The sequence below is a fragment of the Numenius arquata genome, chromosome 3, assembly GCF_964106895.1.
Source record: "Numenius arquata chromosome 3, bNumArq3.hap1.1, whole genome shotgun sequence".
Classification (NCBI taxonomy): Eukaryota; Metazoa; Chordata; class Aves; order Charadriiformes; family Scolopacidae; genus Numenius; species Numenius arquata.
Window position 1 is genome coordinate 23,773,315 of NC_133578.1, and position 21,177 is coordinate 23,794,491.

The 21,177-nt window shown below is 39.0% G+C and overlaps 1 protein-coding gene across 5 annotated transcripts in view; it reads left to right on the plus strand.

The window, feature by feature from the left end:
- RAPGEF4 (Rap guanine nucleotide exchange factor 4) overlaps positions 1–21,177 on the plus strand; it is a 152,361-nt gene that overhangs the window by 87,885 nt on the left and 43,299 nt on the right. For 4 of the 5 annotated variants that reach the window (XM_074145739.1, XM_074145740.1, XM_074145737.1 and 1 more), the window contains exons 1-5: positions 10,127–10,174; positions 10,475–10,581; positions 12,486–12,607; positions 14,061–14,244; positions 20,053–20,137. In XM_074145739.1, coding sequence (XP_074001840.1) covers positions 10,544–10,581; positions 12,486–12,607; positions 14,061–14,244; positions 20,053–20,137 — 429 coding nt within the window. In that variant the 5' untranslated portion in view covers positions 10,127–10,174; positions 10,475–10,543. Of the gene's footprint in view, positions 1–10,120; positions 10,175–10,474; positions 10,582–12,485; positions 12,608–14,060; positions 14,245–20,052; positions 20,138–21,177 lie in introns of those variants that run through there. The other variant, XM_074145736.1, reaches the window with a different exon arrangement.

Here is a 21,177-nt window from a genome sequence, read left to right on the forward strand (position 1 = left end):
ATATGTGTTCTGCTATAGCTGTCAGTGTGGGACTTCTTTCCTCTGGTTACTTTCATATACTACAGAAACAACCATTTACCTTTTTTAGGAAATATGTTCTATGTAGTTGGAAAACATCGATATAGATCATTAAAAATCTCCTGTGAAGTAAGATAACAGAAGGTGTTGCACTGGATATTGTTAGATTATTCCTTCTCAGTTTCATTTTTAGCAAAAATTTGTTTCTGAAAAAGGATGACAGGAAGAAGAATAAGGAGTAGACGGGGCAGCTGAAACCAGAGGCAGATGTGCTGCACTCCTTCAATGTTTCTTTGTTTCATGTACATTCACACAATGCACTGTCCTGAACTCGCAGCAGAAGGAACGTGGAATCACCAGAAGAAACACAAAATGGGTTTAAATTAACTTCTCTTCCCTGTTTGCCAGAGGCTTTACCTTGTTGCTAACCTTCCCAGGGAATTCAGGAGGTAACCTTCAATGCCCTCTAGCCCTGTCTTACTTTGATGACTTTTCCTTTATGTGTTAAAAAAATCACTAGAAAATGCTCAGGACGGATTTGTAGACACTAGACTTCCAGGATTTCAGTTGCAGCATTCAGCAGTATTTTCATTTTCTCATTCTCGTCACTGGTCAGAGATGTAACTAGATACTGTTATCCCTATTTTATGGATGGAGAAGTTGAAACTCTCAGAAGTGGAATGACTACCTGGGGTCACACAGTACATAAATCACTATCACCCAGGAGACAGTGGTGATCTTGCCTCACTTGGGTGACATTTTGACTACACTGAACTCAAGAGTTTTGCCATTGATTTTAATAGGTTCACAGTTTCACCCCCTAATTCACACTCCATCCAGTTTTTGGCATGAAACCACTTCATGTAAAATTTGACCACCTAGTCCATAGAAGGCAGTTCTGGCATCTGGGTGTGATCAAAGCATAGGAGAACCCATCCAGTCCTGCTTGTCTAGAGGCATGCCTCCCGGGAGACTTGTGCAGAAGTTACAAAAGTACCTGGAAACAAGTGAAATAAATCCTTCAGAAGCTCATTAATCTTTAACTTCCCTTCAGTTTGCCTTTTGAATAGTTGCTATGTACCTATAACATGGGTGAGAGGCAGGTCTTAAAAACTGGTAACCTCGATGCCTAATATTCATCATACTTTTTCATCTTAATCATTATAGCTTCTTTCTCAAGAAGTAAATAATTTCAGGTAAACATACTATTAAAGCCATGGATACAAAGAAACCAGTAATTCTTATGAGAGGCAGTGAAAAAAATGCTTTATTCTTTTGTAGGTTAAAAAAAATGCAGCGGCAGAGAAAGCCGTGACAATGCTGGCTTGAGATTCCTTATGACAACTGTAGTCACACCTCTATCAGAATATCGGGAATGCTCATGGCAGAGTTAGCATCTTCTGACATTTTATTCAATGCGTGCAGTGTAGTTATAGCAGCTGTTTCATTGTAGCAGGGAAGTAGAAAAATGACAGGAAAATAAGACATCATTAGCCATGTTCTGGGGGGTTTTGTGCGCTGGTCATAGTCTGTTTCAATATTCTTTTTCCCTTTGACATTCACAGTGAAGTATCGTTTTTAGTAATGGCTGAATCATTTTGTGTTAAAAGGATGGACATTTACAGTTTGTCAAAGAAACATTGTAGAAGTGTTAATAGTCCAATTTCAATTTTACTTGCTAAAATAAATTTGTTACACTGATTGTGTTTGAGAATTTAAAGGGACACATTTTCCTGTTTATGCTATTAATACATGTAGATTACTAAAGAAAAGCAATTTTAGAATGTATTTTAAACTACAGCTTAGACTTCACATTGTATTACATTCAAAGAGTATAGATTTTAAAACAGTCATCATTACTCTGAATATTTCAATAGTAGCCCATTTCCTGACAGTATTCAAAGCATTTTACAAAGGTAGAAATTATTAGTATTCCTCTCTCCAAAAAGGAGAAAATGAAACTCAGTGTTATTACATGATTTTGCAAGATCATACAGTCAGAAAAAAGTCTTAATCACTGGTCCTCACAATTTCTACTAGTTTATTTTGCTCAGTTTAGTTAGTTTGTAGTTAGTTAAATCTATGGGTATTTAGATTACATATGCTGTAGTTTTATGAAACTCAGATTTTTAAAATGTGATTAATTCCTGTTTCTGTGGAAATTCCCTAATTTTGTAAACATCCTTGTGACTGTGTGTTCCTTTGTCCATACTTTGCCCTGCTTCCTACTTTTGCTGTTTTAGGTGTTTCTTAAGGAACTATATGGTTATCTCTTGTGAGCATGGGAGATTTGAAGATGCTTTGCTGATACAATTTTAGACTATCAATCATCTAGACTGGCTACAGGTTCTTTTAATACTTGCATTGTTTAGTAAACATAGATGAAGAGCAGAAACGAGTGCTTTTTCCGGGTAATTTGTCCTTTGATAATTGCAAAGTGTTACTAAGTCACCTACAGACCTGGCATGATGTTAGTCATTGTCAGTTTTTGACTTTTCCAGTTAGGAGACACGAGCAGGCACTTTTCTCTTTGGCTGCCAGTACAGTCTTGTGGAGAGTGCGAGGGAGCACAGGTTGGTTCTCCCAGCTGCTACTTACATTGGTGGGGAGACAGTGAAGAGGTGACGGAAATGTTTCCAGCAAGGCAGTGATGACTGTATTTCTATTTCCACTTTTCTTGTCTTCTGGAGGGACGTGGTGAGGTCTCTGCAGGTGTGACTGTGGTCTGGGTTGGACAGAGCTCAGCCCTGGTAACTGTCCCAACCATCAGAAGTCCCTGTGGCAGGGAGTGTGTCCCAAGGTTTCTTATGGACTGTGGCCCTTGAGGGCTGGTTAGAGGTCAGGACAAAGGTTGTTTTCTGATGACAAGTGTTGGTCAGTGTGTCAGCATGTTCTACATAGGGCTACTCCAGAGGTGCAGCGTATGCTAACTGAGCACAGAAATTCCTACAATATTGGTTACATTTTCCTTCAAATTTTGACAAAAAATGCTTTTCAAAGGACATTTTTATGGCAGGATCTTTAGCCTGCTGCTTCTCAGATGTTTTTCAGCAAGCTGCATTCAAAAGTATATTGTTTCACTTGCAGCATCCTTAGCAGAGGTTGGTGCAGTCTGCGTAGACGCACTCTGTCTCTGCAGGTGGGAATAGGACCAATGGAGTTGACTTTAGTACTCTGTCCAAGACTGCTTTCCACCTGGAAAGGCACTCCCACAGCTATGATATTGTATGCTCAGCTTTATCTCTGCTGTATGGTTAGTCTGTAGAACTGGAAATAATGGTTTGTATTGGAAAAAAAGTCATTTCTACAAAGGCTCCCCATCTTTGGAATTCTTATCTATGCCTTTGGTCTGAAGCAGCTCAGATAGATGACATATTACAAAAAAAGGCAACTTTTTGGAAGTGGGTTTATATATTTGAGAAAGAACGATAAGAATAGAAGGGAGAGGTATTTTGTGGAAGGGCTGTGGGGACTTCTGCTAATTGTCAGCTATCTTACTGACTGGCTATGCTTTCAACAATATTGTGTGAAATTTTTTTGTATGTTTTATTTCCTCCCCTGTGAAGCAGGTAGGGCACTGATAGCCTTTCAGGAGATGTGTACAAGGATATTCAAGCATGTCAGTCATAAATGGCAGTCACCAGAAGTCATTTGGAACCAGTAAGAGCTAAAGATCCTCTGCTTCCTGAAAAACACTTAGGAGAATCAAATGTTACAGGCCTGACTCAAACCCCATTGAATCAGTTAGGGACTTCTCAGTTATTTCAGTGGAATTTGGATTAAGCCCTACATCACCAGTAGCAGTAAATACTGAGGATGTAAAACAAACAGACTTCTTAGTGATGTGCCTGTTACTGCTGCCACCTTTCGACTTGTGTGGCTTTTGTCCTTTGTTTCTTCTGGATCTCTTGCCAGCCAGCAGGAAAACAGATGTCACTTGCAATTCTTTTCAGTAGCCCTGTTGGAAATAAAGGGATCAACAGTAGTGCACAGGTTTATCTAATCACCCTGGTAACCTCACATGCCATGCTTAACTCCAGTAAATACAGAAACTTGTTCTCTGTTCAGAGATGAGCTACACTGAGGTCATGGGAAAAACATGATTCATTGGCTTTTGTTTTATTTGATCTTAGTTCTTTGCAATACACATTTCCTACGTTAGCATTTGAGAGTAGTGAGTTAGGTCCCCTCCATCATTTGATTCTGTAACTTCAAATTGCTGTAGATCTAAAGCATTCATTCATGTGTAAAGGCTCAGAAGAAACATCCCTTTACAGCTTTTTAACAGGGGAAATAGAAAAATGTATTTTTATGAGAGATGTTCTTGGGTTTTATTTAGCAGATTCAAATAACTTGACGAATACAGATCTCAGGTCTCTATAATCGTTGTTCATTATATTATTTATTTGTTTGCATATGGCTTGCTTAGTGATGTAAGAAGCATAGAAATAAAGGCAGCCCCTGCCCTATAGTTTTTAATCTAAGGCCTATTTCTCCAGAGATTAAATGTGTGCATATAATTTTACACATGAATAGTCCTATTTAAATTTATGGTATTGCTCTCATGCATAAATATTTGAATCTTCAAAGGAATGGTGGCTAAAATTAATACTTTCTCTGCTTCACCGGAATGTAAAGAAGGAATTTTGTGATTGGCTTCATGAAGGGTTTGTTTGAATGGCCCAAGTGTGAATCCGTAAATGTACAGATATGGACTTTGTCAGTGTCCCATTTTGTCACAATTTCTCGTGATCATTTTCTGCTTTCCCCTACCAACACCTGCAGCTTTCCCCTCTCTACCCTCCAGACACATATGTGCCTTCTCCCCTACAGGGAAGGTCAGCAGATCTTATTAAACTGTCTGACGGTGCACTAGTTGGAAAAGAGCATGAGGTAGCTAAAGCTCAAAAGGGTATTGCTGTGTTGCTTTATCTCATGCTGAAGGAAGGAAAGCTAAGAGCAGGTACTCTTGTCACTACTGTGGCCAGAAGATGGGTAATAATTTGTAAACTGTTCTAATTGGCTTGCATATTTGAGCTCTTCACCTGATAACTTTCCCCTTGTTCAGAAGTCCTGAAAAATGTGATCAAGTAGCTGCAGTCATGCAGCTCCATGCAACATGTATGTACTCCAGTCACATTAGTTCTTCAAAGATGCCATAATGTGTTAAGAAGGTAATTAAACACTCTGCTCTCTCTCAGCTGTTTTACAGGGAGAGCTACTTCTTTCTTTCCAAGTGCTTTCTAAGCATCCCTTACTGAGAGATCCGAGATGGTAAAGACTTACAAAACATTTCTTGGACTTCAGCCAAGTTGTGACTATTATCCTAAGATACAATCCCTTACAGAATCCATTTATTTCTGATGGGAAGTAGTTGCAGGAACACCATATCTCCTCTTAACAAATCGATGTGACATTTCTCTGACTTTGAAGCATGACTTGCCCTTCTATTGGAAACTCAGTCCAAGCCCTGTGGTTCCATTTGTGGCATTTCATCTCATCGCCAGTGCAGCCAGAGTTCACTGCAGTAGCTTTGAAAGGCTGTAACTTTGGGGGGACTCTTTGCTGGGTATGTCTTTTGGATGGCAACTAAGTTGTTCCTCAGCAGGAGTGACTGCCTTGCTTTTTTGAGTCTGGGCTTGCTGTTCTGGGGGTTTTATTACTGATCATCTCTTCAAGCACCACCTTGTGGTTGAACTAATTTTAGACATGTAAAGGTGTCCTCGAAAATTGCACAGTGCCACATAGTGAGGCTAAAAGGTACTTCAGGAAAGCATCTAGTCCGTCTCTGAGCCACATGCACACTTCACTAGAGCTGTGTCACTTCTGACAGAAACCTTACGTATCCTCCCAAGCCCCCGAAAATGGAGGAATCACACCTCCCTGGCAATCTGTGCCAGTGTTCACTGTTCATGCTATTAGAAAAGCTTCATCGATGTTTAACCTGAATCTTTCTTACAGCAACTTAAACTCTTTATTTCCTGATCTCTGCATGATGGACTAGATCACTTCTTTCTTCTTTTCGAAGGCCTTGTAATCTGAAAACTTTGTTATCACACTTGAGCTAGGACTTGCCGTTTCCTTAGCTGAACAGCTTTGCTTATTTATGTTTTGCTTTCTGATTATTCTTGTTGCTTTCCTCTAAATTCTGTCCAGTTGGTTTAGATGCTTTTCGAGTAAAGTGGGCAAATGAGATACTGTGCTTTAGCTTAGGTCTTATCTAGGCTGCCTAAAGCAGAACTGCGTTATGTGTGTAATCTGTCACTACATCCCAGTACAGTATTTGTTGTTTTCACACAAGTGTGTCATTGCTTACTCAGTTCTGTTTCATATCTGTTATAAACCTTATTTCTTTTTCTGTGGAACTGTGCTAGGACACTGGTTCCCTACCATGTCTGAAAATAGCTGATTCTGCCTGCCTCAGAAGGGTGGTCGGCACTCTCTGTGTTGTGTAACACCATCTTACTTTTTTCAGACCAATGTCAAAACTGTATCTAATTGTAAACTTATTCTCCAATGTATGTGCAGTCCTTCCCATCCTGAAGTCTCGTGCAGAATCAGTCTGTACATTTGTACTTCATCCCATGTTAATAATTGATAGTTATCAGATGTGATGTATTTTTGAGAACGCTGCTCAGAAGAGACCTCTGGTATGACTGCCAGCTTGACTTTGCTTCACTGGTAATTGCTTTCCAAATACACTTTTCCAACTGGCTTTGCCCCTGTTTTGCGAGAATTTAATCTGCCCTTTGCAGAAGAGAATATCTTATAAGACAATGTCAAAGTCTTACTAAAAGGGCTGAAAACCTACTATTTCTTCCCTAATCTATCAGTGTTGCTGCCTGGTCATGGAAAGAAATTAGATCAGTGTGGCATGATTTATTCTTGATTAATATACGTCACATGTGACTCATCTCCCGGTTCTTTTCTAGGTGCTTACAAACGGGCATTTTCTAAGAAGACGAGTTAAGCCGATGTCTATAATTTTTCAGCTCCCTCTTTTCCCATATTTCTGTCTTCTGCTGCCTTCCTTAGTCCCCAAGAGTCGTCATCAGAGGTGGCTGCTGATGGTTCCGAGATGGCTGCAGCTCTCTTTAAGTTTCTTCAAGCTCTTTGAGTTTCCTGCATGAAATTCTACAAACCCAGCCAATCTCAAAATAGCTAATTTACGGAATATATTCTCATCCATTCGCTTGGGTTTTTTTCAGGCTTAGATTTTACTCCTGTCACTCCAATAAGGATATTAGCCATCTCTCTGCCACTGATCTTTCTAATGAACACTGATACAAAAAATAAATCAACTGCTTCTGGCCTTCTTGAGTTGAACAGTAGATCAGCACTTTTATTTTCTGTTTTACTAGTAAGGTACTTGTGGAATATTTTTTGTACCTCTTGACATTTCTTGGTAGATCTGTCTCATTTTATACCTTTGCTTTTGTAATTCTGTCCTTTGTTACTCGATTTATTTTTTATACTTGCCTTTTGTGAATCCCCTACTTTCTCCTTTCTGTGCATTTCTTCCTTGTATTTTAGTGAAGAGCTCTTTCTTTAGCTAAGTTGAGTCTTTACTCCATCTTCTAGCTCTGTGCTAGTATATATTCTATGTGTGATCAGTATTGTTTCTTTAAGTAACTACCATCTCTCTTTAACACCTTTTACCTTACACTTGCTCCCCCATAACCTGCTCCAGGAATTTAGCTATCAATATTCTGGTTTTATGGAAATTTTTCTTCCTAGTCCATTGTTTCTACTTTGACGTTCTTACTTCCTTCTGTAAAGTTCTGATACCGGATCATTTCATGATCACCTTCACCCAAGTTACCTTCTGCTTTTGCAGCTGATCCTTCCGTATTGGTCAGGATCAAATGTAGGTGAAAAGCAGCCTTCCTGCTGCTTTCTGCAGATTCTTGTGCTGTGCCTTATCTTTCACCTTGGTTTTTTCCTGTACTTTTGGGTTGAATCAAATTTCTTCTAAATGCTCTCTTTATTTTGCTTTTATTTGTATGGGAGATTTATTGACAAGTCTTCATCCTTATTCAGTTTTTTCACCTATTAGTTTTGTGCATTTTTTTTGGAGCTTAATGGAAACTCTAAAGAACAAAAACGTGCATTTATTTCCACTAGTCTATTGCTGTAAAAGTCTCTTATATTTTTTGTCTTACACATTTTATCTCTCCTTTGAAGTGTATTCATAACTAGAATTAGGAACTGGAAGCTAGCTTGAGTATATTGTGCTTTATTGATTTAAAAAATAAAATTCTTTTAAGAGTGTAGAATGTAAAAATAATTCATAATGACTTCAATGCCAACTTAGCCAACCATTTAAGTATATATTTACCTTCAGTTTCATTGAACTTGATGAGGACTTGAAAACCTTTTAAAAGCGAATGGAAACAAAAATTATTAACACTCAGAGTGATATCTCTGACTTCATTGTTTATTTATATACCTGTTTGAAACTGTTAATCAATGGTTTTGTTTGCATTGGAGGCATCTTTCAAAAGATTCTTGCTGTTCTTGGCATGCTTTACCTGCAAAGGTAGACTGTCTAAAGCATGCTCCACACAGTTCCAGAAACCAAGAAATATCGGGAAATGTTCTGCCACCCTTCTGGTGGGACATAAATGTTTATGATTTAAATGACTCTTTGAAAAATTGTTGACTTATTAATGAGAAGTATCAGGAATCCCAATTTAATTATATTGATTTGCCTTTTCAGAGACTTCTTGTAAGGTATGAGTAGAAATGAAAAACCATTTGCACTGTTTTCTCTATAAAAGCCTCTCCATTAAGATTATCTTATCTTTATTGGTTTCTGTTGTGTGCTTCCCTCATTTTCCCCTTCCCGGCTGACCTATAGACTCCTGGTGCATTTGTAGCTCTGAGAACTATTTGATTACTACAAGGACTTTGTCACATCATTAAAATCCTGTGGGACCTAATGAACACATGCACAGCTTAAGAAAACCGATACCCAGCAATCCAGCAGTACACGGCATGTGTTTCACCCTGCTTCTGACCTGTCTGTCCTGCCTTTGCAGGCAGGTGTAGGGGACCCGTGGCTGCCCTGGGCCAGGGTGCAAGGTCTTGCCCTTGTGGGAGACCTCTGTGTTCAGTGTCGGCAAGCCCAGAATGCCAGCCAAATTCAGCCCGCCTGTCGTGACTCCCGATGTTTCACACTAGAAGTAAATTTGGTCCATGCTGTTACATGCCAGTCCCAACAAAGCCAAACGTCTTCCCATCATTCTGAGGTGGCTGCTGAAGTTTGGTTTTGTTCTCCTTTGTCTCCATTTCTGCTATCCTTTAACTCCCTGCTTTCCTTTTTCCTGTGTTGTGCCATGTGCTTCCTGTCTCCCCTCTCCTTTCCCCTATTTGTTACGTACCTGATTTCCCATTTCTCTCATCCCCTTCTCTGCTTCTGTCTTGTAGAGCCCTGATAGTCTTCTCTTTCACTCTTCCCTTTGCACAACCAAGCCACCTGCTTTACTCTTTTCTTTTTCCTTCACCAGCCCCTTTGTGAAAGTCCTTATCCAGGGCCCTGCGAGTGGCCTGTGTGCTCTTGAATTTCAAAGAGTGGCTATAAAAGGGTTGCCAGCTAGGCCCAATGATAGTTTAGAAAAGACAGATGGTGGGAGTAGAGCTTTTTCTTCATTCCTTTTTCTTGTCCTGTGCTGTAACGGGAAGAGAGCTGAATAGGAAAAGGAGCTGAGGGAGGAGAGAGTTTCCGTGGTGGGGGACTGAGTGGTGGAGGCAGCCGGGTGCAGAGGAACGCTGTTGTGCCCACTGCAGGTCGAAGAGCTAGCTATGCCCACGTAGCCTCAGATCTGGTGTGATGTTTGGCCAGTTAGAAAGTTTAACATGCATTTGTTATTCATCTCCACGTGTCATGTCACTGTTTTAATTTGCTGAGCATGAAGAGCAAAGTTTGTCTTAAGGATGTCTTCAGAGAGCTTTTTGTACTCACATTCCCTGGGCAGACTGGGACTTACACATCTTCCTTTGTTTTTACAGCTTTTTTGTTCAGTTTTTTTTTTATTTTAGCCATTATTTTGTTTTACTGCTCAACGTTTAAAAATGTATTTCATTTCATTTTATTTTTCAGACACCTCTTATTGAACCTCACATCCCACATCGTCCTACTAAAACCATTACGCAGGTAATGGGACATAGGTGTGCTGTAGAGCCAGACCACTAGACAAATGAAAGTAACTCCTATTTCCAACAGTGTGATGCATATAAACTGAAGTGATGCTTTCTGTTAGACGGGATAAGTATGTGAGACTTAAAATCCCAAATATATACTAAATTACTCTGCAAAAGCAAGCGTCTGTATAGGGACTTTTTTAATTTAGGGAAAAGAGAACTTGTGTTTTGTTTTGCAGAAGGCAGTGCAGAGACTGCGCAAAGTTTAAAATCTGTGTATCTTGGTCCCTTTTTTTTCTCCATGATCACCAAGGTTCCTTCAGAAAAGATCCTCAGAGCTGGAAAGATTTTGCGGAATACAGTTCTGTCCCGAGCCCCTCACATGATAAGAGATCGCAAATACCATCTGAAGACTTACAGGTGTGTGAGCTGATTGTATAGAGGTCTCTGAATTTTTATGCCTGCCATCCTCTGATTTGTGATTTATGCCTTACCACACTTGCAGGTCTCAAAAGGTCTGAAATTATTCTGTGATCCTATGAGTCTGGATGTTATGCAGTCTTTAATGGGCCTGGTAAATATTTTCTGAAGTAATTTGACTGGAAATTGAGTCCATGATTGTGAACAGAGCATTCACATACAAAAACTCTTCCAAAGTTAATAGCATAGTTAGCTGGAATATTCTGTGCAATATCAAGTTAAAATGTAGATTCTGTTCCCTTTGTATATCAGTAAGAGATAGTAGGAAAGTTCACTAACACATATGTTACTGTACCAATTGCTACAACAGTGTTGCTCAGTGTGGAGCTCTGAAAATTCACCTGTTAAGAAACATTCCTTATGTAGATTTTCTGCTCTATTTAAAATTACTTTTTTCAGTGTATTGCCAGACTTTCTTATCTTCCTGCTGGTGGCAGCACTGTCTTGCTGAAGTGGGATAACAATGGCATTTGTAGAATAGGAATCTGACTTCAAGGGGTCAGGATCTATCTACTGTTGGCTTAAGAAACAATTGATTTTTAGTGTCTAAAGTTTAAATCAAATACCTAATGCATTATTCAGAGTGTATTTAAATAAACATTGGTTTAAAATTTCCGAGTATGTCTTTTTCTAAACAGTAAATCAACATGTTGCTGATCTGCTTTTGAGATAAGTGCATTGATTTTCCAAATTTCAGACCAAAATGTATTTAATATGATGCAGGGTATTTGAATCTTGTGGGCTGATCTGAGAATATATCATGGTGTGACATCGCTCATTGTTCTAGAAGAACAAAAGAGCATGTATGATAAATGAAGACCAATGCTGATCCAAACAACTGCGCAGTTTTTTCTTACACATAACTGGGAAAAACTCTTACTGTTCTGTCCTTGCCTTTTTAAAATATGGAATGCCAAATTTTAGATTGTATCGAGGTGAGGCGAAGTTTTACCATCAAAATGGGATTGTAATTGGAAGAGCATTATTTAAACTAAGTTTCGGCAATTTCAGTATTACCTATTTCCTTGGTCTCTGAAAGTGATGCATGAAGTGGGGAGCCATGAGAGCCTGTCTAGGACTACCCAGATTCCTCTCTGTTCTGCACGTGATCAGTTACAGATTTGGAAGTTTTTGATCACATTGCTTATTTGCTTCTGTTCTGCTGAGCTAGGGAGTGTTATGACGAAGAATTTTACTTAGTGACCATGTGGCTTTTTGGTTTTTTCCCTGCTCTTTGGGCATTCACCAGAACTTGAGGCCTGCTGTTGTCTGCCTCTGGGTCAGTCAGGATCTGCAAGGTGGCCAACACCTACATGAGAGAGCCTCAGAAACACTGTAGACCTACAAACCAATGTCCCCAAATACAATGTGGCTGGAGTTTGGTTAAAAATGGAGGAACACTCTGGTAACACTCACTTTTCCTGTGGAGGCTGTTCTCATTGGCAAAACACTGGCAATCCCAGTGTTAGATGATTGTTTTCATGTAGGATTCTGAAAAGCATGAGGCTTTTGCTGTCCCGTGGTATACAGGGAAGGTTTCCTTTGAAATCTGGGTTGAAGGTTGTTGCACTGGTGGAATAGGTTTTGTAGCAAGTGGCACAGGCTCACTCAGATCCTCTGAACATTGCATTTCCCAAAACACTTGTTTTGCTGACGTGATCCTCTCAAAACTGAACACCTTCACTGGTATTTCAAGCATATACATGTAGATGGTGACATGGTGTTTTCTGTAGGGAGAATGGAGTAAGGTTATACAGAGTTTAGGATATCACTGTTCTTGGCAGACACTGTGTGATCTCCCTCTTGGCTAACTCCCTTTTCATTTTTATCTATTTGTCCTTAAGGCAATGCTGTGTGGGGACAGAACTAGTTGACTGGATGATGCAGCAAAGTCCTTGTGTCCATTCACGAACGCAGGCTGTTGGCATGTGGCAAGTATTACTGGAAGAAGGTGTTCTTAACCATGGTAAGATAAAGAAAATCAGTATCTTGACTAAAATATGGGCAGTGTGTGACATCAATGCCTCTGTAGATCTCTTTCATGGGAAAGAAAGGGATCATGAGCCCAAAAGAAATGGTGCGGAGCAGCCTGTTCATTCATAAGTGCAACACACAGACAGTATTACATGAATCTTGCTACCAATATACTTTTTTAACTTGTGAGAATATTGAAAAGTAAATTAAAAATTTATAATGATAGCTCTAACTATACTTAGGAGTACGCTGGCTAGTGCTTATGCCGAATAGCTGGATAGCCCTCAAAAACCAGGCCAAAACCAAGAGATGTATTACTGTAGACAAAACTGATCTTCATCAAAGATTTGCAGCATTTGGAAGTGAATGTGAACATTTGTATTTGCTCAGATCCATAATTTTTGAATGATTTTCAGTGGTTTTGGAATGGTTCCCAAATTCAGCACTCCAAATATTTCAGTGCAGAAGTCTGGGATTTTATGTTGGTTTTCTGACTGTATTTTACATTGGCTTTCAGTTTCCATTTGGCAGGATTTACTTGCTAACAAGGATGTTATAGCCCTCAAAAGGGTATCTTTCTAAAGCAATATTCATATTTGAAACTTTGCATGTACAGTTTCATTAAGTTCAGCAGAGCAGCTCTATTACAGTACACTTCCATTTATTCTCTGTTGTGCTTCCCCGTATCCCAGGGAAAAATTTCCACACTAAGAAGATAGATTGTTTCCACTGCTTCCTTACCATAAGGGCTCTAGCTTTAATTCCTGCCTAATAATGCGTTGAACTCCCAGGGGCAAGCTGTTGCAAGCTGTGTCACGGTAAACAACTCAACACAGCACTCTGACTTGCTTGGAAGACCAAGGGTTTGTCCTTCACTATATCATAGCCTGTCTTTAGAAGTCTTCTCTTGGTAGTCTTTCAATTAAGTTCCCCTGGGATTATATCTTGATGTACATTTCTGGTACATCAGAAAAAGTTCAGATGCTTTTGTTACCTTTTAGCCCTGTCTGAAACATGTAGGGCAAGGTGTCCATGCTAGAGAACACCTCTTAGAAATTCATGATGTAACTGTTTCCCCAGGGTGAATTGTTTGCTTAAATGAAATGGTTTGAAACAATAAAAGCAAAACCAGATCTAATAAGAAAAAGATGACACATGCACGCAGGACGCACACACGTATGTCTACACACCCACAGCACATATATATATATAAGCCTCTTGGAAAGTATGTGTAGTACACAATTTAAAAGTGTACCCTTCAAGCTACATAATTTGGACATATGTGAGAAATAAAGGTGTTTCATACTGTTGCTACTCTTGCTACTCTGTAGCTTTATTTTGCTTCCTGACTAATATGTCTGTGACATATATGATGCTAATCTGATTTCTTAAGGGTTAAGTGTAATAAGGAGAACTTTGTGTTTGATATGTTATGTTGTTTTCAGTGGATCAGGAACACTACTTTCAAGACAAATACTTATTTTATCGATTTTTGGACGATGAGCGTGAAGATGCCCCTTTGCCAACTGAGGAAGAGAAAAAAGAATGTGATGAGGAGCTACAGGACACTATGCTGCTTCTGTCTCAGATTGGGCCAGATGCTCATATGAGGATGATTCTCAGAAAACCGTAAGCAGATTAATGAGTTAATATTATACCTGGGCTTTTCTTGTGACATGGAAACAAGAGAAATCTACATCTATTATCAGGTAGTTATTATTGGCCAGTTATTTCACTTCAGTGCCAGTTTGTTCAACCTCTAAAGTTTTTAAGTCCATATTAAGTCATTTCCAGTTGTTATTAATGCTTAAAAGTTGAACTGTGTTGAGAATAACCATCAAAGGCCATGAATGTCATCATACTCACCTTGAGGAAAATGCTGCATTATGAGTTTTTATTTCATTTCTGAGTCTCTCCAAAAGCAAGGTGCAGGGCATAGAAGAGCCCTGCTCCATTAACACTTTCTGTGTAGATGTATGATTCAATTAACTACTCTGCTTTCAGTTATTGTGAGTGAGTAGAGTGGTAGGATGGCAGCACGGCAGGTACCTTTCAATTACAGTTGTCAGTGGCAGCCATTAATTAGATTAATCCTTGGTAGAACTTTATTGAATTAAGATAGGCTGGACTTGGCCTGTTGTAGTTTGCTAGCAAGGAGTCCTGCAAGTTTGCTAGCAAGGAGACTGCAAGTTTGCTTGCAGTCCTGAGTAGCATTCTCTAAGCAATCCTGCTTCAGCAGGGGAGTTGGACTAGATGATCTATATGGTCCCTTCCAGCTCTAAAAAAAAATTCAGTGAAATTCAGTGAAGGAGTGAAATGTGGTTCTGTGGGTTTATTTTTCCATTCTTATTGCTATAAAATCAGTACATTGAAAAAAAACTGCTTTCTCTACCTAAGGCACAGAGGATGTCTGCCGAACCTTTTCATAGCTATCAGATCATGCCCTCTCACTCATCAGTTGGCTAACCATCCTTTCAGCAATACATTCTGGTTACAGTGAAAACTGTGCTAAAGGCCTTTTTTACAGGCAACTTTATTGTGACTTCAAAGCAACCAGTATAAACTCTGTTTGACCCTTGAAGGCAACCTCTTCATTATGCAGGTACTGTTTAGGAGCCACTGAAGACATGTTTTACTGCTAATTAAGTGCACTGAGAATAATTAATTACTTAAGGTCATCTTCACTAAAGATTTACTTATAAAAGCATCAGTTCAAGAAAGAGATGTAAACAAAACTGGATCCTGCTCCTTTGAGGCCATTGGCAAAGTTTGTCTTTGCTATGGGATAGGATTGGGCCTTGCCTACAGTGTGAGAACATTTTTTATACTAAAAATGTTTTGAATCCACTTAGCACAAGTGCTTGCTCCTGTTCTGTTTCCATCTATATCCTTTCCCCGATCCATTCTTAGCCTTCTGTTGTCTGTTTAGATTGTAAGCTTATTTTGATGGCACTTCTCCAAAAATGCTAAAAGCATTGAATTTCAAAGAGCACCATCAGATACTTGTGTTTATAAAATAGGTAGCACTGCCATACAGCAATAGTTTTAAAAGTATAAATTCTCTTTCCTCTGTTTATTAGAGGCCTAGTCAAACACAACCAAAGGACCACTCACTCCCTGTCACACAAAATACATAGACTTGGGAGCATGGTACTTCCATAAACCCTTATGCTGTCAGGTAAGTGAGGTGTTTTCTCCTCACAGTGATGTCCTGTAAATTCTCCACTGAGGAGCTAAAGGGGGCTTCTTGCACCTATGAGCAGATGCCAGTCATTAGGAGATGGTGAGCAGTTCTGTGTGTGCTGTGACCCCACACCTCTGCACTGCCCCCTTTCCCTCAGGGTGGCTTGAGCAGCTTGGTTCTCAGAGAATTGCCCCCGTAGGCTTTTGGTTTTTGGCTTCCTGCTACATTTGCTTTCCATCATGACTTTCAGAGCAGCTCGTGTAAGTTTACCCTGGCAGGATCAACGTTGATTATCATCCACACTCCTTGCAGAGAGCTGAAGGGCTGGATTGATGCTGTAGAAAGTACTGCCTTCCCCTCTGTGTCGTCACTTGAACAGCATCATCTGAAAGAATATTCATAGGAGATTTTTCATGCATTATAGTGAGGGAAAAGAGGTTTTCTCAAGACTGACAGCCATCTGACATCTTTCCCTATCCCTGTCCCTGAAGGTGCTTATTTTTGCTGCCCTTTGCTCATGGAAGCAAGCTTGTACTGCCAGGCATCATATTAACTACTGTTCTACTATTCAGTTTACATACGTTATGATTTTGTTAGTTGAAAGTCCACCCTGGGCTGAGCTGTATCAAAGCTGTTAAAATCTCCATGAGTCCTCAGAGTCCTGCTAGTTTTGACTAGACACCATTACAGCTGCCAAAAGTTCAAGGAATTGTCAGGGCATCGGAGACTCTGCCTCTAGCTGACCTGAGCAGGACCTACAATTTTCAAACCAACACAGCTGCATTTTATAATAGTCACCATTTCCGGAGAGGTTGCAGAACTCAGATAATTACCCTGAAAGAAATAAGACAATATTCTGTGATGAGAAGATTACTTTGAGAATTTGATTGTATAATGAAGCTGTTGCTTTGAAAGGTACTTTCTATTGTTCAAAATCTGAAAATCTCTAGCAAAAAGTGTCACTTGTTTTGACAGTTGACTTAAAAAATTCTCTGTTTATTACATTAACTGCAGCATTTTAACTGTCAAACTGTGAAAGAATGTTCTATAGTTTAAAAAACAGAATAGAGCTCAGGGAAATTTTTGGCAGGCTCTTGTTGCTATTGGGTGGGTTTTTTTTCTTTGGAAACACATACACTGAATGTGAAAATAGCTTTTTGTGAAGTAGCAAACACAGCTCTCTGCTCCTTATAGTGCCTGGAGCACAGGTGCAGACCTTGAGTAAGTCCCTGGAAAAAATACTGTAGAATTAATACAGCTCTTCTGTACAAGAGTTTCAAACCTTCAGTATGAAAATACATCCTGAAAATGTTTTTCTGGTTATTTTTATTTTATTTTAATGGTGTTCAGATATAGCTAACTTGATGGTAAACCCTATTTAAATAGGATGCTATAATGCAAAGCTAAGCACAATAATAATAGCAGTCTTTAAAGGGAGAATGATATTAATCAGACAACAGCTTTTAACTTGGATGATGTAATGGATTATGTTCTTTTTCAATACTCCATGGTACAGTAAGTTAGCAGTATGACTAAAACAAAAAATCTGTGTTACATATTCTTGGTGACTTCACTCAGGAAATTTTTTTCCAGTACAAAGAGTGCTTGATTCCACATGTGATCAGTAATCAAATTTTAGTGTCACTTGCATACGTAAGCTTGACAGGATGCTAGAGAAAGGAAGTGAAAACAAATTTAAACATGGTAAAGAGCACAAAAATATATATTGTAAAATGTTAAAAAGAAAATATAAAAGTATATATAATAAAATATACAATTAATTATTGCTAAGAATCTATAGCTTCTTGCAGGTTTTGTAAAGATTAAGCAAGATATATTTATTCTATTGTTCTTAAAAATTTTTATTTAGAAATTTCACCCAGCTGCTAATAATAAGAACCATACTGGATTTCTCCATAAAGACTGTATGTATTAAGGTCCATAGTCCTTGGTGGAGTTCCCTGCCAATGACATTTAATAAACCAAGTGTTATTTCTGGGACAGGAAATACAGATTATCTTTCCACATATCAGTTCACTGACATTTATGGGTGTTATATGTGGTAAATGGTATGTATGGAGTTAATCAAGGAGCACTGATTCAAGTACAAAGATTATGTAATTAGCTTCCGTGCTAGAGTAAGTGAACATGCATTCACTTTCACACTCAGACACAAGTAGTGGGTAAAATCGTTCATGTCTCCTATGTATTCTTTATGGTACTTGAAAACAAAATTTGTACTCTGGAAATATATGCTTATTTGATGTACAATCACAATGCTATGGTGTCTCTGATCTTCTCCCTTGTTCTTATTATCTGAGAATTTTCTGGTTAGCTGTTTATCAGCGTTCTCACGGTTTATCAGTGGCAAAGTACTATGTTACTGTCAACATCTTAGTCACAGAGAAGCTCAATGTCTCTGACCTTGATAAATTGTCCAAACACTGAACAGCTTTTATTGATCACTTAATATCACCTGACTTCTCCTGTCCATTAATGTGTAGCCTTGTTCTCTACCTATTCCATTTATTATCCTGTCTATAACCAGCTATTGCTGTTAGAATGTGTCCCCTGCAGAAACTAGGTCTTTACACAGCAGGATCCTACGAATCAACATCAGTGGGTCACCATACAGGTTTTACAGAAGCAGTGATGCCTAATATCTCTCTATGTGACACCTGCAGGAGCAGAAGTAAAGACTGGGTACATCCACTATAGATTGTCAGTCCTCCCAATGTGCTAGCGCGGGAGGCAAATGGACATATTGAAAGAAGAGTGTACCCTTTTGTCTTGATAGAGATCTGAGGTAGTAAAACATCATCCTTTTATGTTTTAATTTCATGTAGAAATTTGTTAACATGTTATGCTATGTTTTCTGTTTTCCAAGACATGCTGGTTTTGCAAGCGTGTAATAAAATTAAAGTTGTTACTTCCTATGGGAAGTATTATTTCTTAAAATTCTTACCCTGTGTTTCTTAAATCTCCAGTGAAAGGTAGCTAGTACTGGCCTTGCTTTATTCTGTACTAAATTAAGCTGCTACTGCCCCACATAAATCACTAGGAGTGGCAGCCTTATAATTTAAAGCCAGATTCAGAAATAGTAAAGAGTATTTTGAGTCACTAGAGGGCATAGCAGTACCAAACCAGTTTCTGTTTCTCCCTTGTCAGTTTATTCCATTCTGTATGAGAAAAGAGTAATTTAATCCAAAATGGTTTTTGTCTAAATTGGTCTTTAATCTGGGTAATAATAAATGCGTGTCATTGGTAAGTGAAGAACAGATGAAAAATACAGCTTGCTTAGCAGAGATGTCAGTTTTCCTTACGGTTTCTATGATTTCTTCAGTATTTCTTTCATCCAAAAGAAGTCTCCATCAAACTTCTTTTGCAAAAAGATGCAATATAACTCCAGAGTGACACAATTGCTGGGTGCTCCCTCTACCTCACACATGATTTAGACAGACTGTTGAACCAAGAGGTGATTAGGCAGAAAACCTGTAGAGCACTATATTTCTTTATATGACTTTCCTGATTGTCTAGATGCTAGAATCTCCTGTAATACTGACATTTTAGGAGGAAAACTTCTATCAGGAAGGTTCATTGTGACATTTCTTTTAGGGCTGTTCAAAGATTCAGCCGTGTTGTTAATTCTTTAGACACCACACATTGCAGAAGCTTCTTCTATTTTTCAGTGAGAGAAGTTGAAACTACTGAGTGGTTCTTATTTACCTTTCTGGCTAAACAACAGCACGCAGCATTAACTCTATAGCAGTCATTTGCTGTCCTCCAGGATGCACTGCTGCCTCTTCCAGTTTGTTCAGCAGAAGTTCACGCACTCCTTTACAAACCACTACTACTGTCTGTTTGCTACAGCTAATTAGTGCCACACGTGAAAAACAGTGCAGGTCCGACACTCAGGAGTCCTTTTGAAAGGAACAAATCTTTATGCACCATTTATGATTTATCTGACCATTTTACGTATAGAACACTTATGTTCATCAGGAAAGCTGCCTGATCAGGATCTTTCTAAGGTGGCTGCCATGGCTGCTCCTTGCTGTCATTCAGGTGGTTTCATAGCGCTTCCACACTTTGTGTGTTTCAGTCCTCCATCTAGAACCATCATTCAGTCCCTGTTTAGTGAGGATGTACCCTTCAGTAGAGAGTACAACAGCATTTTGTGTTGTTTTGTACTTCTCTGATGCTTTTATTTTGGGCATTTATTGCATTCTGCTGTCCCTTTTATCTTCTCTCTGTAGGCCTGGTCAGAGAACTGTAGATGACTTGGAAATTATATATGAAGAACTTCTTCACATTAAGGCCTTATCTCATCTTTCTACCACAGTAAGTATTTTAAAAAATATAACTCATCAACGAAAGCGAGATTGAATTTTGACTTCTGGTACTTTACTAGAATTGGAGCGCCTACAGCCCTTTCTATTTATACTTCCTGTGCAAAGAAGTTATTCCCATTTGTGTGGACGACCCAAGCACTATGCAGATGTAGGTTGTCTTTTGGATATTAGATATAATTTTCTTCATGCGTTTCTGCACAGCCCCTACCTCCCTCAGTTGGCACAGGTGCTTCCGCCTGGGTCCATATCTGACTTTAAATTAAGATGCATGCAATCTGACCTTACACCTGGGACTGTGGCCCTAAAAAATTTTGCAGAATAGATGTCTGATTTCTGAACTATAAGAGGTCTTGGCTTGAACCAGGAGAAGGAATTACACAGTGCAGAAAGGTGTACTGGGCAGTGCTGGCTGGTTGGAGTTTCATCCTAGAGTGAAGGAAAACTCATCAGGCACCTTCTCTCTGAGTAGGCAAGAACAGTGCAGAGAACCAAGAATAAATGAAATGGAGAAAATGCCTGGAGGAGAGAATGCAACTGTTTAAAGTCTCACCATGGTTTACACACTGTGTAGGCTACTGAAACAAGCTTTACATGGTAGCAGGAAGATGTGGATACTTTCAGAAAAACTAAGCCAGTCAGAAAGTAATTTATGTTTGACGATAGCTTCTTTGGAAGCTCTTGATCTTTTCAATAATTCTCAACTAACTTGACCAGATGCAGCTAATTATGAAGCTGCATTATGAAAAGTTAGTATTCTGTACAAACACATAACACCTAAGCAATGTTTTTCAAAAACCATTGAGTTGGTAACAGAACTAGGAGGGAACAGCCAGCCAAAATCATTAAAGCATCTCTGGCATGTAGGAAAAAAATACTTACAGAAAGACTTCTGTAAGATCCAGAAATGACCCTTTTCAAATCAAACAAAAGAAACAATGCAAGATAGATACTGAGAGGGAGTGGAGAACGCACTTGATACTATAGACATAACCCAGAACAAAAAAATCCGAACCAGAAAGTATTTCCAGC